Genomic DNA, 16,494 nt, shown 5'->3' on the forward strand with positions numbered 1-16,494 from the left:
ACTGGAAGCATTAGGACTAGAACTCATGGTCTTGGGGCTTAAAAGGTTCACGCACCTTCACTAAACTATAAAACAGAAGTAGGGAGTTCTCTCTCTCACACACTGCTTCCTAAAAAAAAAAAAAAAAATCACACGAAGGCTGAAGATTTTTGCATCATCATGAGAATGCCTGCAGGAGGGGACAAATTTGCATTACTCATGATTAATTTATGAGAATGGACAAAACTGTGTTAAATTTTAATAACTTTTGAATCAAGCACTATTTAGACCTAAACCTAGATAGACTAACTCATGTAAATAGTCCCAATAAATCCAATCGGGCTATTTGCGTGAAGAAAAGTAAAACATGTTTTTGCACCCTCAACTGGTCATTAGGATTAGTCCTGAGAAACTGGTCCTGAGATAGGAGAGAGGACAATTTATGCTGTCTCTGTCTTTTAAATCAAAAGAGAATCCAGATCAGAAGAGAATGCTCAGACATCAGACTCTTCTGTCACTAGCATAGATTGTGGTCTTCCCTTCCTCCTCCACATCGTTTTAACTGCAGTAGAGCCAGTGCTGCCCCCACCCTGAGCACCGACTCCACACTCCCATTGACTGAGAACCGGCCAATGGGAGCTAGGGAGTGGTGCCCACGGGTGAGAGCCACAAGGAGCCGCTTGCACTCCTCTGCCTAGGAGCTGGACCTGCTGCTGGCTGCTTCTGGGGCGCAGCGCGATCTGCGGTGCCAGGACAGGCTGGAAGCCTGCCATAGCACCCCCGCTATGCTGCTGACCTGCAGCCGCCTGAGGTAAGCCCGTGCCCCGACCATGCGCACCAATCCCCTGCCGCAGCCCTGAGCCCCCCCACAAACCCAGAGCCCCTTCCTGCACCCTAAACCCCTCATACCTGGCCCCACACCAGAGCCTGCACCCCCAGCCCAGACCCCCTCCTGCACCCTAACTTCCTGCCCCAGCCCACAGCCCCCTCCCACATTCTGCACCCCCCACCCCTGTACCCTAACCCTCTGCCCAAGCCTTGAGCCCTTCCCACACCTCAAACCCCTCATCCCCAGCTCTGTTGTGTCGCGGGCATCAACAATTTTCTTCAACTGGGTAGTCAGAAAAAAAAGTTTGAAAACCACTAGGTTAGAGGACTAGCCTTGGGAAAGGAGACCCAGGTTCAATTCTCTGTTGCATCACAGGTTTCCGGTGTGATTGTGTGTCACTTCTCTGTGCCTCAAATCACCACCTTTTCTACCTAACAGGGCTATTAGTGAGGTGCTCATATACTGTGGTAATGTGGCCATGTAAGTACAGAACTCCATGGGCCACGTAAGTTTTCCTTTCAGGATGGTCAAGAAGAATGACACTGAGGGGAATTTATTGGGTTTAATATTTAAGGCTGGGATTGTTAAAAGAGCCTAAAGGAGTTAGGTACCCAACTCCCATGGAAACTAATTATTTTAGGGTCCTTTGACAACTGTAGCCTTAAAGATAATCTATAATTATATTTCAACAAATACTAGTTAACTTTTTTGGCCAAAGGAATAGGTTAATAAAATTTACAGCTGGAAATTAGTCAATGTTTTTTACACCAAGGTTACAGGGAACGTTATTATAGTTCAGAAAATAACTGTGGTCATCATCACCACTCTATCCAACATCACAAATGATTCAAGTAACAAACAGTATTTCAGAATCAACACAGGATTACATCCCAATATAATATATTGTCACTAGATGGCGATAGATTGCACTGACTCAGTTCAGGAAAAACCCAGAATTTGTTTGTTTATTCATTACACTGGAAAACAAAAAGCTTCAATTTTGAATGATATATTTTACAATGAATACTCCTCTAGAAGTATATTACAGACAACTGATATCTTTTACACATATCTGAAGCTTTTGTGTAATTCGTTTCTTCAAAAAACACTTATCCTCAAGAAAGACCACGTTTAAAAATCATTATTTGAAAAAATAATCAATTAAAGCAGAGATGAATATCTGAGCATTGTTTGTTATTAAGACTGTTTTAACATTTGGGAAAATTTAAAGGAAAAAATAAACAAGAAGCCCATTTACCCATCAGAGGGTTTGTGGCATATACCGTATAGATTATCTTCACACTTTGCCCTGATTTTAACTGCAATATGATTTATGTTTGAAAACTGCTCTTAAAATATTCTGACTCTTATAAGTGTCAAGTATCAGGGGGTAGCTGTGTTATTCTGTATCCACAAAAACAACGAGGAGTCTGGTGACACCTTAAAGACTAACGGATCTATTTGGGCATAAGCTTTCGTGGGTAAAAAACCCACTTCTTCATACATCTTCATAGAATATTAGGGTTGGAAGAGACCTCAGGAGGTCATCCAGTCCAATCCCCTGCTCAAAGCAGGACCAACCCCAACTAAATCATCCCAGCCAGGGCTTTGTCAAGCCGTGCCTCAAAAACCTCTAAGGATGGAGATTCTACCACCTTTCTAGGTAACACATTGCAGTGCTTCACCACCCTCCTAGTGAAATAGTGTTTCCTAATATCCAACCTAGACCTCCCACACTGCAACTTGAGACCATGGCTTCTTGTTCCGTCATCTGCCACCACTGAGAACAGCCTAGCTCCATCCTCTTTGGAACCCCCCTTCAGGTAGTGAAGGCTGCCATCAAAACCCCCCTCACTCTCTTCTGCAGACTAAACAAGCCCAGTTCCCTCAGCCTCTCCTCGTAAGTCCCCTAATAATTTTTGTTGCCCTCCGCAATAATTTTCATTGGACTCTCTCCAATTTGTCCACATCCCTTCTGTAGTGGGGGGACCAAAACTGGATGCAATACTCGAGGTGTGGCCTCACCAGAGATTCCCTCGATCTGCTGGAAATGCTCCTACTAATACAGTCCAATATGCCATTGGCCTTCTTGGCAATGAGGGCACACTGATGACTCATATCCAGCTTCTCATCCCAGGTCCTTTTCTACAGAACTGCTGCTTAGCCAGTCAGTCCCCATCCTGTAGCGGTGCTTGGGATTCTGAAGAAGTGCGTTTTTTACCCACAAAAGCTTATGCCCAGAAAAAATCTGTTAGTCTTTAAGGTGTCACTGGACTCCCTGTTGACTCTTATAAGGCAGTTCTTGAAAATTATGTGCATTATGGAAAGGCACATGCAACATATTCAAGGACAAGTTTAATACAGGTAATGGCTATGTTGGGGGTTCAATAGCAACATATAATTGTCATGTGGGAAATCTGAATTCTGGAAATAAATCTTGGAATTCTAGTTTCCTAGATTGAGAGTTATAATACAGATTGTGAATACACTTGGTTTTGAGAAATGAAGGAAGGAGAATGAGTTGCAGTTCTCTTGAAGCAACCTTGTCAGAAACACTGATGACTTGCTTAGAAATTGGAGTTCATGCCACTATTGAAGTGAGAAGAAAATATCATGAAAAGGATGAAACGGGAATAGAAGCAAGAAAGGCATACAGAAGCAGAAAAGAAGAGGAGAGTAGAAGTGACTAAAGGAGATATAGGGAGCTTAGGGAAAAAATTAGTACAGTTAAAAGCAGAGTTACTGTATAACTTGTTGAAAACCTGCAGTGTTTGCTAACTATATTTCTTTAACTGGATATTTTTATACTCCAGTTATACATTTAAGTTTGGGATGGAGACTCAGTGTTTAAATTTTTTTCCCACCTGCATTTGAAAAAGGAGAGTTTCCTGAAAACTAACTGTGTCTCAGGATTCTGATTCAAAACAAAGACTTGTTTGGTTTAAAGACAGAATGGGGCTTCTTTCTAACCACCCTGATTTGCTGTGCTGTGGTATTTACGTAAGAGGGAATAGTGCTGATCTCACTCTAACTGTTCCGAATATGCATTTCCATCTCCTGGGATCCTCATAAAAGCAGAATGCTGCATTTTAAGGCAGTCTCTGAGTAACTGACACTTTCATACCTGTACTCTATTTGAGATATTATTTGAGTGTTAAAAACCATCAAGAAAACAAGGCTTACGAGCAGCTTATTCAGCTTTATGGAAAGCTAGGTTCAGGAATGCTGTTGGGCAACTAGGATCATAAGAACAGTCATACTGGGTCAGACCAATGGTCTATCTGGCCCAGTATTCTGTCTTCTGGCAGTGGCCAATGCCAGGTGCTTCAGAAGGAATGACCAGAACAGGCAATTGTCAAGGTATCCACCCCCCCGTTGTCCACTCCCAACTTCTGGCAGTCAGTCAGAGGCTAAGTAAACCCAGAGCATGGGGTTGCATCTCTGACCATCTTGGCTAATATCCACTGATGGACCTATCCTCCATGAACTTATCTAATTCTTTTTTGAACCGTTACAGTTTTGAACACTAGGAATATGGAGAAGTTCAGAGCCTGGTCTGTGAGAGGTTATAGTGCGGACAGTGATGCTCTGGGGTTTTGCTGCTAACTGATCCATAAAGTAGCTTTAAGATCTGGATTGAGGCAGTCCATAGCTCTTGCCACAAGCTTAGCACAGGGGCATCCCTATTCCCATGGCAACGAGGTCTACTTTGGAAGAAGTTTGTTGTTCCCTCTTTCTGAATGCAAGGAGAAGCTGTTGCACAAAATGGAGTAGGAAGGCTTACAGGAAAGGGTGGAGAAACAGGCAAAAAATAGCCAACTCCACTCTGACTGTTCCTTCCTTTGCAGCTATAGGAGACTAAAAACTCCAGGGTCAGAATCTAGTTGCACAGACATATGGACAAGGCAGAAGATGTATTTGGATGCTTCGAGTCTCTGTCACACACAAAGCCTACAGTATCATTACTGTGTGCAACTAGAGCAACATTCCTAGTACATAGTTTGAGAAAGACAGAGAGAGCATATAATTGGTTTTAATTACAGTATTTAGTTAAGTGTTTGAAAAATTCAATTTAAAAATGCAAATTCTGTATTGTTATTGCATGTGCTCTGAAATGATTTCAGGAGAAATAAGTGTAGATATGGTCCTAAAGAACACTGCTGCAAGTGGTTATTAAGTAAGTAATTACTAAGTCCAATTAATTCTTCACTAAGCTAAACCTTGTACAGTCAGGTAGTCTTCCCCTATCCACGCACCAGTAATTCTCTTGCACTTTCTCTGACATTCTATTCTAGTATATACGGTAACTCTGCAGTTATTGCCACCCACGTACCTTCATCATTAGCAGACAGTTTGCCATGGAGTACATCACCCTGCCCAGACGTGACCTCCACAGCTCAACAGAGGCTACAAAATAAGAGCAGCTTGTGAATGTGCACAAATAAATTAGAGGTTTTTTCTAGCCATCAATTATTGGTCCTATGAATTCTGATTTAAAAGATCCCCCTTGTTAAAATCACTGGGTTTTAGCATAGAATTTTTAATTCTTTGCCACACCATACTGTCAGATAGAAAATACTGCCTCTCTTAAAAGGACTAATTCGACTGGTTCTAGGAAAAGAATATCTGCATAAATGATGCAACGATGCAAAAGCAACAGACAACCTTTCAGCTTTTAGTTCAGGCAACATATTAAATACTAAAAGAAGCCACACATTTTCTAATATCAGAACAGAAGATACATAGAAACATCTAAATAATTATTACCATCAGCATACAACTGTGTAATTTATGGGATTAAATTTAATCAACTAAAAACCCAAACGTAGCCTGAAATCTCATCTCAAAGCCAGAACATGCAGGGTCAGCGCTCACTCAGTCTGGGACTATTTGTTTTCCTCTGGCTTAGTGATCTGGTGGAAAAATCTGCCAAGTCTGTCTGTCTTTTCCACGCTCCTGGAGTTTGTAGGCTTTAAAGGCTGCAGCAGCAGATTGCTCATTCCCTTGGTTTGAGACAGACTCATGATGTTGTAAGAGAATGGTTCTCCCTATGTATCCACTGTCACAGGGACCATAGATCAGAGAGACGTGCAAATCTGAGGATATCCGCTTTATATCTTCAGACCACGTTTACAGATCACGGATTGGATGCACATAAAAATTTTGTATTCGTGCAGGGCTCTATAGATCAGTACTAGAAATAAATGTAGTCTTCTGTCCTTCAAAAATAGACATTAGGGATATTAATTTGGTACATGATTGATTTTGAATTAAATTATTTGAAAACAAATATTACGGCTCACCCTGACGATCAACTCTCAAAGTTACTGTATTGGGGTTGGAAAGACAGGAAGAAAAAGGGGGGATTGCAACAGAACAGTGATAACTGTTTGTTCTTGTGTAGCAATAAAGGGGTCTGTTATAAAAACCATGGCAGGTTACAGAGAGTTAATTTTTTTTAATGGATTTACAAATGCCATTCATTACAAGTAATAAAAGCTTGGTGAGACAGGTAAAAAAATATAACTTTATGTTCTAGACACATTAAAAATTGAGTGCATAGTTGTGTCTCCAAGATTGGACCTGGTATTTAATTTATAATAGCTTCCTTAGTCATAGCTCTCTTATATCATTCAGCAGTATGAAGTCATATTTTATATATTTTCCACCCCAAGTTCATGTAAAACATGTATTGCCATTACTGGAGAGTACATTGCATACTATGAGAGGACATTCTACCCCATGTTTTCTACCTTTTGTTTCTTTCTGAGCCCATGGCAGAAACAGGGCAGTGTTAAATAACTCTTTCCAATGATGTTAACATCCCATTTTTGAAGCAATTTTAGGTTTGTCAAGTGCATTTCCTGATGTTTTTGTGCTTGTGTTGTCTCTAAATGTTAATATTAAAAAAATCTGGGTTACATTGATCTGAGATCCAGTCAGTTGATTGAAAATTAAGCTATTACGTAGCTCATACCATATTTCAAACTTACTGTGATGTGTTTAAAAAAGAATGCATTTGATTATAGTTTATTGTTTTGTGTTGTGACATCACTTGGTTATAAAGAACACTTTCTGTTATTGCTGGCACTATTAAAATGTCTGTGTGGTAGCCAGGACAGGCAGAGAATAAAGTAAAAACAGCAGCTAATGAGAAGTTTCAAATATGCTGGAAAATGGAACCTAGATGGCTGCGTACATTTCTACAGCTGCTCAATACACAGAAGACAATGGGAGTTCTGAACATTGAGCAGCTACAAGCTCAGGCCCAGTAAGTCCGAAGGCTGAATAAATATGCAAGATGCACTAAAAGGACACTCAGGAGGGATTCTTATTGCTGGCAGCAAGGGGCTGAATGACATGGGAAAACAAAAAATAGAAACCCAATACCTGATGATTATTAGTAGTAACCCAGTAGTAGAAATGACAATAACTCACCTTGCAAGCCCTTGCTGTTACACTATCCATCTGAACATTCCTTCCTAATGGTTATTAATTTAAGCTCTGATTGTACAGTGGCTCTATGTGCTCCCATTCATTTCAATGGGAGCTCTGTGCGTGGTGCAGCTGCAGACTTGGTTCCTTATAGAAAACAAACGTGCTGCCAGGCAAATGGTGCAGTGCTAAATCTCTCCTACTGAACAATTGGAAAATGAGACATTCTGCTCCACACTAGAGAAGATGTATGTCATGGGCTGGTTGGTGCAGCACCTACTCACACTGGCAATAAGGAAATTACTCCCCAGACATAATCCCCATAATGACTTAAGGTTGTCTTCAGCCACAGTTAATAAGGTTTGTTTCAGCTGGATTTTCCACAAAAATAAAAGCGTCCTGCAGCTCAAAGCGCAGCACAGGGGTAAGTAGGGAGCAGAGCCGACCAACCCCATCAGGCAAGAGCAGCCAACAGTCCCTGCAAGCATCCCCAGAGTCCTTTGGCACTGTTAGGCAGACAGGCAGTTGTACTCCAAGCACAGCAGCATCTCTCCCAGCTGTTTAGCTACTCCCTCCCCTGGTTCCTGCTGACTACCTTTTTTCTAGCTCTTCCCCCTGCTGAGTTGAGCACAACTCTAAAGGCAGTTGTAGACACAGTGGCGTAGAGCAAGGAGCCAGTTACCCGCAGGTCAGAGGGGCAGCCTGCAGGGGACAGAGCTAGTAAGTGGCTAGGAGAGAAGTCTCTGCGTATGTGACAAAAAGCAGTCAGTCTTTTAGAGAGAGGGTGGGGAATGGCAAAAAGACCTGGGGAAAATGAGGAGGGAATCCATGTGGGAGAAAGCCAATGGGTGGAAAAGAGTGAAATCCTATGAAGGAAGCCAGGTATGGAGAGGGAATAGAAGGTGAAAACAGAGCCACATAGAGAAGGAGCTTCATTTTTTCAAATAATTTTTGAGAAAGGCCAAGTATTTCTCTCTGCTTTTTGGTCTTGTCCCCAGAAAGAAGTAAATTTAATATTCACCAGAATACATATGCAAATAGCTGGCTGATGGGTTCTTGCACATGCCCCTTCCCCCTAAAAAGCACTTAGAGATTTGTCTAAAGCAAAATTTCACATTGGTTGGCAACTATACCCAGACAAACTGATTTATTCTCCTCCCACCCTAATGGTAGACAATGATTTCCTAGACCCTGTAGGGGAACAGTGTCCTGAGGAATGTTAACCAGGTTAACTCATAGATTGTTGGCAGTGGAAGAAAGGCTTCTGGCTTCCTGTGATAGATGTTTTAACCCCTAGCTTGCTAGACATGGTAAGGGGTACACCTGCCCTGTTACAGTGCCTAAAACCTCACGTCAGATAAAATTTTCAAGAGCACTTAAATTACTTAGGTGCCTAAGTCCCGTTTTTCAAAAAAGTGACTAGGGTTGCCACTTCTGAAGTACAAAATACAGGCACATCCAGGATGACGCTCAGCCCATAAAACTTGAAAGCTGACAGTGTACTGAGCACCCTTATAGATTTATTGGGACAACTACCTCATAAAAAGGATGATGCTGGGATGTCTAAGTAGCCAATGGGAGAAGCTGATGAGAGGGGTGTATCCTTAACCCCACTCCTCTGACAAAGTTAGGTGCCTAAGTCAGGGAGGAGCTTATGTCTGCTTGCAATCCCCAGCTGGAAACCCCTCTCATGGTGTCAGATGACTTAGGTGCCTAAGTGGTTCCTTGCAAGAAATGCTGGAGGAGGTGGCGATGGTATCTCCCGTATAATTTTTAGCCCAGTGGTTAAAACACTTACGCAGGATGTGGAAGACCTGGGCTCAAATCTCACCTCTGTTTGATGGGACCAAAGGATTTAAGCCGGGGCCGCTCACGTCTCAGAAGAGTGTACTAACCATGTGGTAAGGAATAGTCTGATGTGGGGCTCCCTCAGTCTCTCCTACTGAAGCTGTTCCACTTTATATTAATACTTACATAAGCATAGGGCCAGAGAGAGAGAAAGTGCAAATGAGACTATAGGCCAGTGGTTAGGGCACCCACCTGGGATGTGGGAGACCCTAGATCCAGTCCCCCAGCTCCAATCACTCTTTCACATCCAACTTCAGCAGGAAAGATTGAGAGCACTCCACATCAGAATATCCCATAGCTCAATGGTTAGAGCACCTTCCTGAGAGGTGTGAGTCCCCTGTTTAAATCCAGTACCCCCATCAAGTAGAGGGAGACTGATGGGGGTACTGGCCATTTAGGTCTCCCATATCCCAGGCAAGTGCTCTAACCACTGTGCTAAATGTTATAAGGGAGAGCACAACCACCACTTCTCCCTCCTCCAGCTGGATTCTGAAGAGTCCCCATCCATTAAGCACGCTCTTTGCATGCTTACCGGACTGGGCCCAACAGGAAAGATAGGCATCTCCCCGCCTATTTTCCCCTGATTTGAGGATCCCGCTGCAGGTTAGGCATCTGGACACCACGAGTGAGGTGTTGTGCACATGCACAGAGGCAAAATCTTTGGTGTCTTGGGAACTTTTAAAGCAAAAATTTAGGTACTCAGTGAATTTAGGGTTAGGAGGCAGCCAAACAGGGTTTTATGAATTGTAGTGGAGTTTAGGAGCCTAAGTCTCTTTGGGATGCTAAGGCCCAGATCCACAAATCTCACTGATTTTCAGTGAGCCTTAGGCTCTCAAGTGGGAAAAAGGAATGTTTTTCTTGTCAGGATTCTCTATCAGCAGCTCCCGACGCAATCCCCTTTCTTCCTGCCCCATGATCTTTAATAAATAAGTTAATTAAAATAAAAAGGAAAAAAGAAAATGTCTCCTATAAATATTAAATCAAAATATGGTAATACATAGCAAAAGACCTTTCAAATTAATATAATCTGCTGGGACCAACAGGGAAGGAGGGAAAATTTGGATCTCAAGAAGTTTCTCAGATTTCAGGGGAGAAGATTGATGGAGGCAATGAGCCTCTTAAGACAGATACCCATCTGGTCTGTCTCCAATGCCTCAGCAATGCATTGATTTTCTTGTACACCTAACACTAAAGAATGGCAGTCATACTCTCTGTTTCTTCAAACTACAAAGGAGATTTGATTTAATTCACCAATTTGATCAAAATAAAAGGTGAAACTGTTAAATGAATTCCAGCAAATAAAAATACAAGATGTATCATTTCAGGGGCTGAAGAGACTATAATATCACAAAAGTACTCTTTTAACAGCTTTGGGGAAGTCTTTTGAAAACTTTTGGCATACCTGGGCAAGTTATAAAAATACACTGCCTGTAAAAAGAAATTTTAAAAAAATGCCTACCTTGTCTGTTCTCTTGTGTAATGTTAGTCATACGTCCATCTTCTGCTAAGCCTTGCGCCAAATTTTCTAATATCTGTAGCAAATGTTTTAAAACTAACATGAGTTTAAACAGGCATTCTGGAATTAGGCAGCATTTTGTATTATATGCAAGTTATCTACAGTTGTCATAGTCTGTATGTAAAACAATTCAAACAGGAATGTTTCACATGGACACATTTCAAAATCACCGATTATTACTATAGCTAGATCAATCATAACAGAAAGCCTTTGAACTGTAGTGCTGATGTTAGAGTTCAGGTTTATGATACTCACAAAGCATTAAAAGACAGCATATACCAGGGACATATGCATTTTGTTAAGCAAAATATCAAATATGCTCCAGAAGAGAATGATTCAGCTCTTGCAAAAATGTCAAACTGATTCCAGAAGAGAACTAAGAGGTTTTTTTAAATTTTATTTTATGTATCCCATAAATTCATTTATTTGAGCATGAGCTTTCGTGAGCTACAGTGCTCATGCTCAAATAAATTGGTTAGTCTCTAAGGTGCCACAAGTACTCCTTTTCTTTTTGCGAATACAGACTAACACGGCTGTTACTCTGAAACCCATAAATTCATTGATGCTCTGGTTTTAAACAGAATTTGCCCCCTTTTTGTTCTTAAATTAAATAATGATCCTTCTAACTCTCAGCTCCATTTGCTTCCCAAAGTTGGGATTTTGTTGCTGTTTTTTATTTATTAGAGATTTAAATAATATAAGCTACGGAGTGAGCAAAAAATTATGTTTGCTGGATTATCTGGAGAATGAATATGTATAACTATTGGAGCATCTGGTTTAAGATATCTGCACTTTGAAAAAATATATATCTACAGTTTCATTTGCAATTTAAGCTAATTGCATTTCTCCAATCCCGCTATGGTGTATCCAAATGTCTCTCTGACTCCTGAAGATTACCCTATTTTTGCTGATTCCCATCCCCTCATAAATCACCGCATTTCAGTTTCATCTTTTTGGTCACAGTAGACTGAGTGGGACTCCCTTAAGAGCCTGTTAAGCCACTCACTCTTTAATTAGCTGGTGGGTTTAGTTTATCAGCAACATAGGAGGCACTCCCTCTCCTAGGAGCCCAGTGCACTGCGTACCTAGTGCTTTCAGCTCATGACAGTTTAAAGAGAGATTATTTACAGTGCAGTAGCACTCAAAATGTGCTTTGTGCTTTCCAAACAATAAAAGAAATAGGTAAAATTGTCAAAAGAGATCAATTGATTCCAGAGCTTAAGTTCTATTTTGAAAAGTGCCTTAGGCATGAAGAGCCTTTTGAAAATGGGGTTCAGGAACTTAAAGAATAGATTTTTAAAGAAGTTTAGGTGCCAAAAGATGCAGCTAGGAGCCTAGTGCCTCTTCAGCAGTGTATAAAAAATGGCCATTTAGGTCAACAGGCAGGCAAAAGGAAAGTTTATTTTGCAACAGAAGAGAATCATGGGTTAAAATGCAACTCTGAAGTAATTACACTGATTTCATTCTGGTTACACCAGGAATGATTTTAGTCCAAGGCAGGTTTCTCTTCTCTTTAAATTTTTGTCTCCAGGTGAGTGTTTGTTAGAGTTTCTTTCACGGTAGTATTAGCATTTAAATGGTCCCAGCTAGATTTTCAAGTGAACACATCATTGAGGTAAATGGAAGAAACAGTTTATACCTTTGCGGCTGATGCTACTGTTTGTCTGGAGACAGTTCTCTGCAATGCTGGCTTAACAGGGCAACAGCATATTGATTTATGCAGGGAAGACTAGTGGTACCACACAGTGTATTAGCAATTTCCACCCCGTTTCCCAGCCCTAAAACAAGAAACTTAACTTATGCAGAAAAAGGCAGAATTTGCAATGAGACACAAATTGTAGAACATGCAATTTCTGCAGTTCCTGTGATTGTTTCACTGGTTATATTCATAGCTGTATTTGAACTCAGTGGAAAAATGTACATGATCTAAATTCCTCCTTGAGGCATATCCACAGCTATACATTTGATTAAATAAAACTAGATTCTGGGAAAAGTTTCCATTCAACAATCTGCATAAGGAATGCAAAACAAAACTCTAGTTATGCATGCATGACCCTGATTAGGGTAAACTTTATTTTTCTGTGTGAACTTGGTGTTTATCACAATAGGAGAATTATAATACTCTATACTAATATTATAATCCTAATAAGGATTACGCAGGCAGGCGCTGTACTAACTGACCACAGAAACTTTGATTATGCCCCTTGATATGCACTTGAAAAGCTTTGGTTATGCCAGTCCTTGAGCTCTCTTGAATAGGATCTGCCCCTTTGGCTACAGTTTATACTGTAACATGACTAAATATTTAATATGACTAAAACTGATTGGCTGGCTTAGAGATGACTTCATGCCTCATGTTTATATCTGATGAAGTTTTGGGTGCAACATCATCAGAACTCATCTTGAATATCGAGTGCAATTGTGTGTACCTGATTATAGAAACACACTGGCAAATGCGAGAGAGTTCACATAAGAGTAAAATGATCAGGGGGCTGGAGAGATCAAGTTAAGAGCAGAATGAAAGAGTTAAATGTGATGTGCATAGATTGTAGACGTCACTTTAGCCAAATATCTGAATGGGTTAAACACCATGGAGTGAGAGGTAATATTTAGGATTATACAGAGTTTAAATTAGGGGTAATGTGATGAAATTAAGTAAAGGAAAACAGAATACTAGGAAATTTTCTTACTGTATTAGCGTGGAATAGTCTCCCAAGGGAAGTGGTGTCAACCTCACAGGCTGGTTCATTAAAAACTAGACTAAGCATTAGAAAACAATCATGCATTGGCAGGGAGCTAAAAGGTGAGCTAATACGTCTTTTCGCACCTCTAGCTTTTATGATTCCAAGATCATCAGATTTACATAATGGGTATCCATAGACACTTCTGTACTTGAGAAGGAGGGCTAAGGATTTTGAAATATTCCTCCTTCACTTTTAAAGTAATAAAACAAAACACTATTGGTTTATGGCTGCAAAGATCCCCCGTCATCAATTCCCCCTATTTTTAATGTTATTTTTTTGGCTGTGCCATGACTTTTTCTTTTAATGTGGAGAACGTGTTCTACTTATGAACACTGCAGACAATGTCCTGATTAACAGATTTGTGTGACCAATTATATATGCAGAAATGTCAGATTTAGTAATTTTTTCTAAGCAATTTCAAATGTTTTAGGTGGTTAAATTGCCAACTTTGTAAAATTTCTCATCTGTCCTGTTTATGCATCTTCCTCTTTATTTCATTCTCTCTCCCTTACACCTGTTCCTGCAATTCCTGTCTTAGAGGTGCACTGGAAGACAAAATATGTATCTGATGGCACACAACTAAAGCCATATGGTTGTTAGGCCTTTAAAATAACTGAATAGCAATATATCCTTTAAAAATAAAAATAAAAAGAGGAAATGCATATCTTTCATCTCAAGGTTGACCAGACATCTTTGTTCTGGCAGGGAATCATGGCTAATTATGTCATAAGTGGGATTTGTCCATTTTAACATAGCCAGCTGCAAGCTCTGACACATGCCAAAGAGAGTGGCACTTCAAATACCAGATAGCACAAGACCAGGATTTGAAACACTATAATATATTGTATGCCAGTGTATGCAAAATTCAATATGGAGGTACCATGCTGATGCTGAGCTCAGAAGCAGTTAGGAGGCGAGTCTCTTTAAGATAAGGAAGAGTGCTTATCCAGGAGCATGTAAAGGAAAGTCAGAGAAGAGGCAGGACATAAAGCCAGTGGGTCAGAAAGTCAGAGTCACAGTCTAAGGCCAGAAGGATGCCCAGATGAGAGGCCACCAACACTACCCACACACTAAACCCAACAACAGCAGATACACTCTGCAAGATGATGAAAAATGTCCCAAAAAGAATTTCTCCCAATTGCCAAACTCTGTACATCCCATAAGTGTTTCCAAACAGTTCTTCTTTCTAACAGTACGGCAAGAGCCACAGAACCCTTCATTTGCCAAACCCTGTACACAGCAGAAAGAATGGAGTCCTGGTTTTTGGTTTAAAATCCTAGTTATTCTGCTATGTTTTGTTTTATTAAATACATTGGTAAAACTTGCCAACTGTCTTAAACAACAAAATAACATTGGAAATTATCTATATTCTGCATTTGTATTATTCAAGGTATTTCTGAGAGTAAGTATAGCAAATACAACAAACACTGAGGTATTCATATTTATTTATCTTTGGTAAAGTTGCAAAATTTTTCAGTATCACAACTGCATGCAACGCTACAGTTCTTTAAAGAGCTAATCTGGAATTTATAATAGAGTTTACAATAAATAAAAACAGTATCTCTTAATCTGAGATACTAGAAGAGGTATTTGTTGTAAACTTTGTACAGGGAAGCTTTTGTCACATTTGCGTACAAGGAGTACCCATAACAGTACTAGTCTAACTTCAGCACTGAAAAGCGCTCGTTAAAAACAAGAACTAACACTGCATTAAATATCAATCTTTTAAAAATAACTGATTAGAATTTCCAAATAACTGTCACTTCCATCACTGTATGCAGTGTTGTTGTAGCCATCTTGGTTCCAGGATATTAGAGAGACAAGGTGGGTGAGGTAATATCTTTTATTGGACCAACTTCTGCTGGTGAAAAAGCCGAGCTTTTGAGTAAGAAAAGAGCGTAAGAAGAGCTCTGTGTAAACTCGAAAGTGTCTCTCTTTCACCAACAGAAGTTGGTCCAATAGAAGACACTACACCTCAGTCACTTTCTCACTTCCACTGTAAGTTATCCAGAGTGCTAATATCTTTTGATGGGGGGAAGCAGACTTCTTGGTCAGTAAGAGCTATACTATGCTCTCGTTTCATGCAGCTGTACAAGAAGATAAACCCTCCTACTCAGGCATGCACAGTCTCTATCAGGATGCAGCCATTTTTCTACCCAGCTATTGTCTCCCTTACCCCAGTCAACAGAGCTGGCAGGCATGGTGAGAGAGGGAAGAATTCTACATCCCAAAAAGGAGTGAAAGTAAATTACTCCCCAGAAGCTATGGAAGGAGTGGCACAATCCTTTCCTTGTGCAATTTCTGGGGCCCTGCACTTAAATACCATCCCATTGTCGGGGCTAGTCTAAAGCCTAAATCTAGTCCTACACTGGATCCTCTGGGTAAAGGCAGTAAAATATACCTGCATAAACATTAAGAGATTCTACTGTATAGAGCACAGTTTTGTCTAACTGTGTGGTGCACTGCCCTGGGGGGGAGGGCACGAGGAGGTTTTCAGGGGGCATAGTCCTGCCCAGCCCTGTCCCAGGAGCAGCCTGCTACTCTCCCTCTCCTCACCTCCCTGACTGCTGGGGACTCCCTATGTCCTCTCCTATGTACTGCCCTGCTGCAGCCCAGACACCCAGCTGGCTGCAGCCTCATGTATTTTAAACCCTCCGGAGCTTGCAGAAGCAAGAAGCTCTTGGCATGGGGAGAACAAGGAGCCCCAGCCTACTCTGCTCCACACCACACCACCTGGAGTCCTCCAGGCATGGAGCCAGTCACGTCCTGCTGACATCCCAAGTGTGCATTGCCTGTTCCCCTCAGTGAGTCACTTTCTGCCTTGGACAACCAGGAGTTGGAAGGGGGAGGGTAGGCGGGCTATATGACTCCCATGGAGAATAGGGCACAGCAAAAAAAATTTGGGAACCTCTGGTCTAAAGAAGCTTTTACCTTTGTGCAGATTGTTTTCATGCTGTGCAGTCTATCAAGTGACTCCTGGGGATTTCCTAGGTACTGTTCAAGTTCAGCATGTAAAATCCGCATGGAAAAGGGAACCATGGAACCTAGAATCATAATGAAACGTTTCTGAATTTGATTGCTACAGTTATCAATGCATATTGTTGCCTATGGTCTATATGGTATTTCTTAAAACATATCCTAGG

General features: G+C 41.0%; 2 protein-coding genes across 5 annotated transcripts in view; one reads left to right on the forward strand and one right to left on the reverse strand.

Moving 5' to 3' along the window:
* ADI1 (acireductone dioxygenase 1) overlaps positions 1–16,494 on the forward strand; it is a 90,400-nt gene that overhangs the window by 45,752 nt on the left and 28,154 nt on the right. The gene's annotated exons all lie outside the window — the stretch shown is intronic.
* TRAPPC12 (trafficking protein particle complex subunit 12) overlaps positions 1–16,494 on the reverse strand; it is an 85,189-nt gene that overhangs the window by 11,185 nt on the left and 57,510 nt on the right. For 2 of the 4 annotated variants that reach the window (XM_073336095.1, XM_073336094.1), the window contains 3 exons: positions 16,283–16,395; positions 10,551–10,623; positions 5,142–5,215 (listed from right to left, as the gene is read on the reverse strand). In XM_073336095.1, the coding sequence (XP_073192196.1) occupies positions 5,142–5,215; positions 10,551–10,623; positions 16,283–16,395 (260 nt within the window). The remainder of the gene's footprint in view (positions 1–5,141; positions 5,216–10,550; positions 10,624–16,282; positions 16,396–16,494) is intronic. The other 2 variants (XR_012157933.1, XM_073336096.1) reach the window with 2 other exon arrangements.

The sequence above is a fragment of the Lepidochelys kempii genome, chromosome 3, assembly GCF_965140265.1.
Source record: "Lepidochelys kempii isolate rLepKem1 chromosome 3, rLepKem1.hap2, whole genome shotgun sequence".
NCBI lineage: Eukaryota > Metazoa > Chordata > Testudines > Cheloniidae > Lepidochelys > Lepidochelys kempii.